This window comes from Dermacentor andersoni, chromosome 2 (genome assembly GCF_023375885.2).
Source record: "Dermacentor andersoni chromosome 2, qqDerAnde1_hic_scaffold, whole genome shotgun sequence".
In the NCBI taxonomy this organism is placed as follows: Eukaryota; Metazoa; Arthropoda; class Arachnida; order Ixodida; family Ixodidae; genus Dermacentor; species Dermacentor andersoni.
Genome location: NC_092815.1, coordinates 169,388,341 through 169,398,289, shown reverse-complemented (window position 1 = coordinate 169,398,289; position 9,949 = coordinate 169,388,341). Strand labels below are relative to the sequence as shown.

Sequence of the window (9,949 nt, the reverse complement as noted above, 5' to 3'; positions counted from 1 at the left end):
CCTAAATCGAGGCTTCCTGTATAGCTTCCCTGCACTTTTATGACGGACACATATACAGAATACCACAGCAGTTATTTGTGGCAGTGCAAGCAATGTAGTATGCAGATGGATCTATTTTATTATAGTTATTAACATAATGCATAATTATATAAGCCACGAATATGACCTAAAAAGTGGTAGAATAATAAACGGTAGTTCTCATAGGACAGTCATCGCATTACGTCCGTATGTATATGATGATTGCATAAAACATGCCTAAGAATTTAATAACCGAAGAGGACGTGACCATTGCATAGCCACAATGAAAGACGCCAAGGTTCTATAGCAACTTCCAGATTGTGCTACGGGAAGGTACATGCCATGATTATGTAAAGCCAGGATTCAGGGTTAGCTGAAATAGGAATTCCACGAAAAAGACCAATATCAGCTTTCTTCTAGATCGTCGACATTAAAACAGCAGAATACTATGTCGGTCGCATAAACTAGTAGGCATAGCACATTTGAAGTGCAAGTTGTGTGCTCAGCCTCATCAATTGCTCTGCTTTTTTAAGATCCCGCATCACAGAATTTTATGGCCTTGTGTACATTTCATGGTCATGAGAAGATGCCACATATAAAGCTGATTTATTTCCGCCGTAATTTTATATTAAAGCGTTCGGGAAATATAGCTTTTAATGACGTGGAGTCAATTCAACAGTAGGTGATGCGCGTAGTAAAGGAGTCTAAATACGGAGGTGTGGCGTAAGCTAAGAGAAAACCTATTCAAAAGCCAACCAAGATATCTGAAAATGAAGGGGAAGCGAAATTCACCGTTAATGAAACAGTGAATTCGGGGCTAAAATAAATAGATGGTGGTGCAAAAAATTCAGAAAGGAACGATGGCTAATGAGCTATACGTTCGCGAACTTCGCTGTGTCCATAAAAGTCGAAATTTTACCCGATTGCAAGTTAACAAATGACATTGGGTCGATTCAGGCCCACGGTAACGTCACAAATGAATTAGCGAGGGGTGACTCTTGTAGGGCCTTCTTTGTTCTCACAGAGTCACAGGACCAAAATAGTCTTGAGTGAAACCTAAATAAATGAATGAAATGAAACAGGCTTTTCAAGTGCACAAATATATTTGCTTTAAATGCATGGATAGGGAGTGGCAGAAGAGATAAAGGAACTTTGCAAGCAGGTACAGGGGTAATCGCAAGTCGAAACAGACATCCCTCTATTATCAAAACGAAAACAATAGAAACAGGGGAGGTAAAATTGAATGCAAGGATGGAAACAAAAAAAAAAGCCCACGAAGATTTAAAAAGACCGCACCAAAGAAATTAGGAAAGAAAATTGGCACGACAAGAAAATCGGGAGTGGCTTCCCTTCGATGCTTAAGCTGGCTGCCTGAGAGTAAAAGCATACACCGGCCAATATTTACAACAGGGTGAGACATGTGGCTGCTGCAGTAAAACATTGGGGACGATTGAGCGCACTTTTTTATTCAAGCAGCCTAGAGACGCATACGGGCATTACGCAAGAGTTTTGCAATAAATCAGTGAAGCTTACACTAGATGCATTTAAACAGATAATGCATGCTAGAATAAAAAGAACACAAGCGGATAAAGAGGGAAGAAAAGTAAACCGTAAGAGCACTGCAACGTCACATCCTAAACGTTCAAGATACCTATAGGATTAAAATTGGTGTAACACAAAATCAACGTTACTTGTTTACTCCATACAAGAAAAATTCTTACTAAAAAAGGTACACATACCAGCTGATACTGCATGTAACAATGAACGAAGAAGCACAAGGAGAAAAAAATTGCATGAACTACAAGGAATTCGGTGCAAGCCTAAACCAAAGCATTCGCGCAAGGAGCATCAAAAATGTGGTGAGGGAGAAAGTAAAGTAAGAAAAAGAGCACAAGAACACAGTGATGTTTATAACGAATGAGCAAGAGAATCCTACGTGAATACGTTAAAATAATGTTTTAGTTTTGCTATAAAATCATCAAGACCTAGAGCGGATACGATTTCATTTGGTGACTCACTCCAGTGATGTATGTCGAGAAAGAGGGGGGGAGTGATTCAAGAATTTAGTGCGCGCAAGAACGAGCTGCACTTTAAAGGAATGATCTAGGCGCGGGAAGATAGGATGGGCGAGCCTGATGCGACATGCGCTGAAAGACGACTTGTATTGATAAAGCTTGTGAAAATGAGAAAGAAGTCCTGTCAGTCTTCGATTTTCTAGAGAGGGGAGATTTAGAAATATCTTAACGTTAGTGATGCTAGACGTTCGTGATTAATTTTTCGTAATGAAGCGGGCTGCTTTGTTTTGGACTGACTCGAGCTTGTTGCTGAGAAACGACTGATGCAGCTTCCAAATAAACGACGCGTACTCCATTTTCGAACTAACCAGTGCACTATAGCCTAATAATTGAGGGAGCTTGTTCGCTGAGTAAAGGTTACGCCTGATGTAGCCAAGAGCTTTACACGCGCTGCTAGCAATCACTTCGATGTGTTCATTGCATGAAACGTTTGCAGATAAATGAATTCCCAAGTACATTATTGTGTGTGCATGTGCAATACTAATGCCCTTCATCGAGTAATGGGTAAGCCTCGGTTTACTAGCTCTAGTGAAAGCTATAGCTTTAGTTTCTGAAACATTTATTTCCATTTTATACTGTTTACACCAGTCAGTAACTTTCGAAAGGCTAGATTTCAAAGTGTGCATGTCAGAAGAGTTAATTATTCGTCTATAAATTATGCAATCTGCAAATAGTCTTATTGTAGATTTAATAATATTGCTGATCTCGCCGACTTATAGGAGGAATAAAATTGGTCCCAATACAGAGCCCTGCGGCACTCCTGATTTCACTAGTGATCGCAAAGAAGAAAATTCGTTATTAGCTACAAATTGGTACTGCTTAATTAAATATGTCCTAAACAAATTTGTAGTCCTGCTAGTTATATTAAAATTGTGGTTTCACTAATAAACAGTCATGAGTTACCTTTCAAAAGCCTTCGCAAAATCAATAAATATTGCATGTATTTGTAATGAGTCTTTAATAGCTTGGTACAGGTCAGAGACAAGCTCGAATAACTGCGTCTCAAATGAGCGACCCGGTGGGAACCCGCGTTGGTCCATGAAGAAAAGATTGTGCTCCGCTAGGTATTTCATAATCGCTGATGATTTAATGTGTGCTAATAATTTACATGAAATACTGGTCAGGGAAATAGGTCTGTAGTTAGAAACAGATGATGGGTCACCGGACTTAAAGATTGGAGTTATTTTAGCTATTTTACTTTCGTCAGGAACGCATCCCGAATCAATAGAGTGTTGAAAAAAAGCGGCAGAAATGCGAGATTTCACTGAACTACTTATTTTTGTAGTTTTGGACATATTCCGTCTGTACCGGGAGCCGAGCTGTTAGAAAGAGTGCAGGTATTGTACTCTGTATTTTATTCACATTGTAATCAAATGTCAAGGTATTCAGCTAGCCAGAACCATAGGGAACTCCCACCTTCTAAACATTACGCAGTTCAAAGGTGATAGGAGCGTTAGCGGGGGAGTGGTACAGGCAAAAACAGACGTTTACGTTATTGTTGGAAGAAAAGAAGGGAAAAGAGGTGCGGTGTTCTGGCAGGCATAGGTAATCTTACAATACAGAGTAATTACACGCAATATGTTAGACAGCAATAAATATTCTAAGCATGCTGAGACCAGGAGAGTGTCGCCACCTTCTTTCAAAGTTGATGCTATTCTAAATCACAAATATCATGATCGTCATCATCAATTCCAAGTCCTTGCTTGCATCAAAATAGGTTATATTGAGTTGTGGAAACTGCCCTAAAATACTAAAGCAGTGCGATTTTTATATGGAGTGTTTTTCTTAAAGTTCTTTATTTCGCTGTAGACATCCACAGTGTTACAAATAACCGATGTACCATCTACTTTACATTCCTTAATGCGTGTAACATGCGAAAAGAAGATAATATTCATGGACCTTTTTAGCCCAACATTAGCGACAAGAGATTTAGGATTTTGGATATTTGAAACGAACGTTATCATTTTATTGTCTAAAATGTCGCATTATAGGGCTTATAGACAGGTTATGAACGGCACTGCAAACAACTCATAACGACGGCACGCCGTGCTTTTAGGTATACAAAGGCAGCTTGCAGTAATGAAATGTTCGCAGCTGGCTTGAGAATGAGGTATATGAAAGGTAACGTTCAAATATTGTAGACCTTTACTAAAGCAGGCCAATGATATCTTGATTGCATGTCACGATATCTTTTTATTAAAGCGCTTCGACGACTCCCTGGACGAATTTCCTCTCCTTTTCGTCTAGAAACCTACGGCCACGACATGTGCAGAGCTGTGTTCCTTTTTCAATTAGGGCACTTCCTACACGCTCGAACTCTTCGGCCAGGTCATAGCGGAAATCATTGTATGTCTTGCCGTCTTCTAGGGCGTATACGCCGAGCTTGTCCTCGAGAAACTTCTTCACGATGTCAGCTGCCTTGGAGGTGACCACGCCCTTCACACCTTTCTCAATACCCTTTCCGACTTGCTTCACTGCGTTCTTTGCCTTCTTCCAGAGCTTCTTAATAAAATATTCTTCATTCTGCAAGACACATCAGATAATAAGCAAAGGCTCGTCCATTGTGTGTGGATTCCCGAATCTCCTCGCCCAAACATAAAGAAACATACTTCGCGCCTTACGAATTCGGCAGAAATGCCCCAAACGGAACGGCTTGCGGCGACGCAAGCCGTTCCGTTAAGCTTCTTGTGCGCAATGCATGACTGTGATGCTTGCAGGACGCGACCGCAGAACATTCAGCCCAACTGAGTCTATTTCTCAATTCATGTTGGGTCAAATATGCAGCATTTAATATTGTATTGTAACAGAAAGCGCTGGCATTTTCGGGTGGCTGCTTACTGGTCATGACTGCCAAAGCAATATGGCCAATGGGTTCTTTTATGCAACGAATAAGTTTACTGACAGCTGAAAAGCCAGTGTATATCACAGTAGTGAAAGGAGCCCGGTAGTGATAAAACAAGTCTACAAACAAACACGAACGTTATGTCTTTACTTCCCTTATAGCGGGGATATTCATGTGTGTTACTTTGCTATTCATAGGAGGTATTTAGCATTCTCAGAAAGGATTTCAATTTAGGAAGCTTTCTTTTAAAAAGTCTTATTGCAACGTTATATATTGAGCTTCGGCTACCATCCGCATTCCGCAAATATGCAATACTGCCGTTGGTTTTATGGTTTTCACAATCTGCTGAGGAAAGCTGAAGTACTTCAACTACCGGCATCAAGTGAACACATTTCAGTACCTCCGCAAGAATAAGGGCAATGACAGGCGACGCAGCCGCTAAAGCGTACAATGTAGTGATCAGTTGCAGACCAAACGGGGAGTTATCCATTTGCTATCACTTCTCACGGCGATGAGAGGAAGACAATGTTCCAAGGTGCAATATTAAGTTGTGTTATTGTTGTCGTAAGCATTAAAACTAAATATCTATACAAAATAAATATAAAATATAATGAGACCGGAATGCTTTCACGTGACAAACAGGTGCTCTTTACTAATGCGCTGTCCTTAACAGAAGGGACGTAATCCGAAATATTGTCTTCATTAATTTTTTTATTTCGCTTTTGGCTTGTAAGAAGCCACAACCTAGTACTGTCACCGGGATTGGGCACCCGGCGAGAAATATAACAGGAAATTAACACTTATGAAAAAGATCCCCTTGGCAATACGGCCCTAGACATTGTGTATATAACGAAAACTTGTGCTCAAAATACAGTGCTCAAAACAGTCGCCCTGGGGTGTCTGATCAAATAAACAAATGAACACTGTGGTTTATTTGTAAAGATATATCCACCTGCCCACATACCAGCACTGGAAATTTGCATTTTTCTAGCTCGGAAAGTTCTTTAAAAAGTGCTGCGTTAAAAACAACTGTAAAGGCTGACCGCATTCTATATACATGTGTACGTCGGTTACGCCAAGCACTAAAGCCGCGCGCAAAAGACGCAGCCAGACTTTCAGTCTTATATCGCTGTTAGCTATTGCCCGTTGATTGAATTGGAGTGCCGGTCTGTTTAAAAGCTTTGGCACGCAAAAGTCACACACGAAGGCGATCACCTTTGCCTTGAATGAGGCCTGAATAACGCAATGCTGGCGTTAACTAAATGGGAAACAAAAGGAAAAACTAGCATCACAAAGTTAAACACAGTAGTATGATCAATTCTGTACGCTTATTAAAGGAAAAAAGGGGATGTCTGATTTTCCCTTTATTAATTACTTCTCTCCAGCTTGCGATTTTCCTCAGAACTACTACGTCAATTCTGTACGCTTTTTACACAAGTGTGGAGTTTTTCACGCAAGTGTAAATGTTTCGGTATCCACTATGCCAAGACTCCATTGACTTGGTAGAAGAAGCGTGTCTGGGAAAAAGGATGAAAACCAGACGAAAGAGAAGTATGGCACACAGACGCCTTTCTAAGGATCTCGTTCTACTTGTGTACATGTATGGCATGCTTGTCATTGCCTTACACAAATTCCTTTACCGTCTTGCCCAGCTCATCTTTCTACAGCTGTAAGCGCAATCGCACTGGCCTGATCTTAGAAAACCAAACCAAATATGCGTTTCAGTATTATGGCTCAGTTTACCTCATGTTCCACTTGCTCTGACGGCTGCACAGTGTCCCGCAGTCCTTGGGAAATGGCACGGAGCACTTCGCCTACTTGGATGGCTTGCACGCCCACGCTACGTGACTGCTGGTCAATTACGACGTCCAATGCCGGCTCATTCTTCTCCAGCTCGGAAGACGAAGCTGTGGGCGAAAACGTGCACCGTGATACCCGACTGATCTTTTTATTACAATTACGCTTTGCCCAAAGGATGTTGCCTGTAGTATTATTGCAACGCTGATGTGTAGCACGACTGTCTGTGAGGAGAGTAAATTATTGAAATTTTCTTGATATGAGGTAGAATTTACGAAGGTTTTCGTTCGTAGGTGATCTTGTCTAGCTGTCAGTCGTCTTGCTTATTAATATATCCAGCGAACTGTATTGGTTGTGATTTGCTCTTACGATCGGCTCTGGCGTAAGACCATTTCGAGAAAGAGGGCTGCGAAGAAGAATTTAAGCAGCCAAATGTACAAATGACCTTCGAGTCGCCTACAGTATTTTCACTATTCGACCATGAGTACCCTTCATCTATTGCACTTCGTATGATCTCTTACACACCAACAGAACAAAAGTTAGGCAAGCGAAAGTTGAAGTTACCGGGAAGCGACACATTCATAGGGTATTTCATTGAAGTATTATTTTTCTTTGTAAAACGCAAGCCGCGATGACCTCAACAACAAAGGAAAGTGGCGTGCACCGTATCCCGAGGCCACACAGCCGATATTTTTTTTTAACGTGCAGAGTATTACAATAAAGCAGCGTGTATATTTTGGAGCTGATGAGGTTAAGAAAGACAACACCGCTGAGAAATTGTTTCCAATAACTCCGCAATATAAAATTGTGCAGGTAGCTCACCACAGATAGCGACGCATCCAATGAGGCACAACAAGCTAATTATTTGCTTCATGGTGTCTGCAAAAAGAAAATAAATTTTTTTTCGCACTGCAACTCCCAGAGATACAACAATTAACGCAATTGGGCACTGTTTCCAAACGCTCAGGTTGTATGGAATTATTTGCATTTAACCAGCTTTTCTGTTGTACCCATTCATATCACTAATGATTATTCCCGCACACAGTATATATGCGGCCGCAATTAGGAAGGAAAGACTACAAATATAAAGCTGACATAAAATGTTGCGGCTGTGCACCAGGTACGCGTCTGGTGATATATAACCATGAAGTGCTTGATGTACGCATATTTGATCAAGCATGTTCTTGGAAAGACGCTGGTTAAATTGATTATGCCACTTTATTTCCGCGCTGCTTTTTTAGCAAGAAACATTGCTTACCGTGCCTTGCAGACCTTTTCAGGGTGGGTAGTAGAGTATACGCCGCAGGCTCGTGGTCTGGCTCGCTTCGGAAGGGTCCTATATACCTACGCAGGCATTGCCGCTATCTAGTTGGTGTTAGGGAAACACAAGATGCACGAAGATAACAACAGCAATGGGCTTACCAATGGCCAGTGTTTTCCGAGTTGTGATTGTTCACTGCTCGTGTCAATTGTGCCTTTATCTATTGAAAAAAAGAAGATCACGTGCGGTACAGGGCTTATTATTATCAGCTCACATGGGAAATCCCATTACCGCGGAATTCTTGCACAGTGCGACACGGGAGTTTGGCTGATTTTCCAGGAAGGCAACATTTTTGGGATGTGTGCAATTGCAGAATGGCGGTTATCTTCACGATTACTGATAACCTTTGTGCCTCTCACATGTGCTCGGCATTGGTATGGGCTCGCGGGACTCCTTTATTTCGCATTCTTATTGAGACAAGAAGGTTGGCCACAATAAACAGCCGCAACAGTAAAATATAACATTTAAAGAACAGCCACGAGGATAAAGTGTCTTCTAGGTATAAGCAGTTAGAAAAAAACTGCAGATTTGTGTGACATTGGGCAATCAAGTTCAAAATTTCCCCAATTCTATTTTTTTCGAGGAGGTAAATGAAGATCTTTACCTGCCTGAAATTCAAAAATCTACTACAGCGCTAAGCCCATGTCCTCAGCCTGTCTGAAAACTCGCCGGCATTACACTTTTCAGCACTGGGTAAGGTGTTGTTCACCAGTTGAGTAATGCATCCGCATATATTTCACTCGCGAGAGCGTCGGGAAACGTTTCCCCATACTTGCGAAATTTGATCTCGGTAGAAATTACAGTTACCCCAGGAGCAGTGGCTTTAGTTGCTCGTAAAACATGCTAATAACACTCGGGATCACTTGCACACGCAGTGATCCGCCATGGTGTCGTAATGGCCTTGGAGTTGCACTACAAAGCTCCAGGGCGCGGGGTGTAATCCGTGCCACGGCTGCCGCATATCGTTGGGGGTGAAATACGAAAACGCCATGTGCCGTTAATAGCGTGCACGTTACAAAACTACACGCGTTCAAACTTAATCAGGATTCACTCGCCATAGCGTGCCTCACAATCCTATTGTGATTTTGGGAGGTGAAACATCGGAATTAAGGCTCTTTAGCATACGCAGTTGACTGCTGGCGGCGTATATAATCCGAACACACGAAAGTTTGTTTGCAAAGTACCTATACCTAATGCTAATTTTAAACAAATATAGACAAAGTGCCTTTCTTCAGTTAACCAAGGACACCAAAAAGGGTACTACGCTTGGAAATGCCAAAGAAAATATTGTGACGGTCTGAGAAAACATTGTTGACGCTAGTAATTACATCAGCATCATCAAAGCTTCCCACAAACATTGCGCCTAATATGCTCCCGTTGCGCTGTTGCTTTATAATGTGCAAAAATGATCCTATATGTACTATTTTTCGTACCGGTGTATAAGAATTATTTGCTTTCGCTTGTGTGTTTACGCTGTCACTTTAATTATTAACTTTTCGCTTGTATAATTCTCCTTTTGCTTGTATATTTACCCTGTCATTGCTCCCACAGGGTGGACGGTGGTTAGTCAAGCTGCAGTATCCGCAGCTTTTTCGCCGTCTCCCCTTTTTCATAGATGTCTTTGTTTGGTGAAAATAAAACACTGACTGACTCACTGACTGACTGACTAACAAACACTTCTTTAAGACAATTTGCTCAAAGGCTGCATTTCATCGACACGCATCTAACGTCGCACACCAGATGTAGCATAACGTTCCCCCGCTTTTTGCAAGATGCATAGTGCTGGAAATTGTATTTCTGCCACGGCTGCAAAGATAACTTTCCAAGCGTTACACGAGGCATGAAGTTGGTTTTTCAGGTGCGCCGTGTTTATATTTTCTTGAAGTAAGCAGTATG

At 41.5% G+C, this 9,949-nt stretch overlaps 1 protein-coding gene across 1 annotated transcript; it reads right to left on the bottom strand.

Moving 5' to 3' along the window:
- Nucleotides 1-4,266: 4,266 nt before the first annotated feature.
- On the bottom strand, nt 4,267-8,201 carry LOC126540471 (uncharacterized). The gene is made up of 5 exons (XM_050187288.2): nt 8,155-8,201; nt 7,991-8,076; nt 7,555-7,611; nt 6,679-6,842; nt 4,267-4,616 (listed from the first exon to the last, which is right to left on the bottom strand). The coding sequence occupies exons 3-5, from the start codon at nt 7,604-7,606 to the stop codon at nt 4,290-4,292; spliced, it is 543 nt and encodes a 180-aa protein (XP_050043245.1). The 5' UTR covers nt 7,607-7,611; nt 7,991-8,076; nt 8,155-8,201; the 3' UTR covers nt 4,267-4,289.
- Between the last annotated feature and the right edge of the window lie 1,748 nt (nt 8,202-9,949).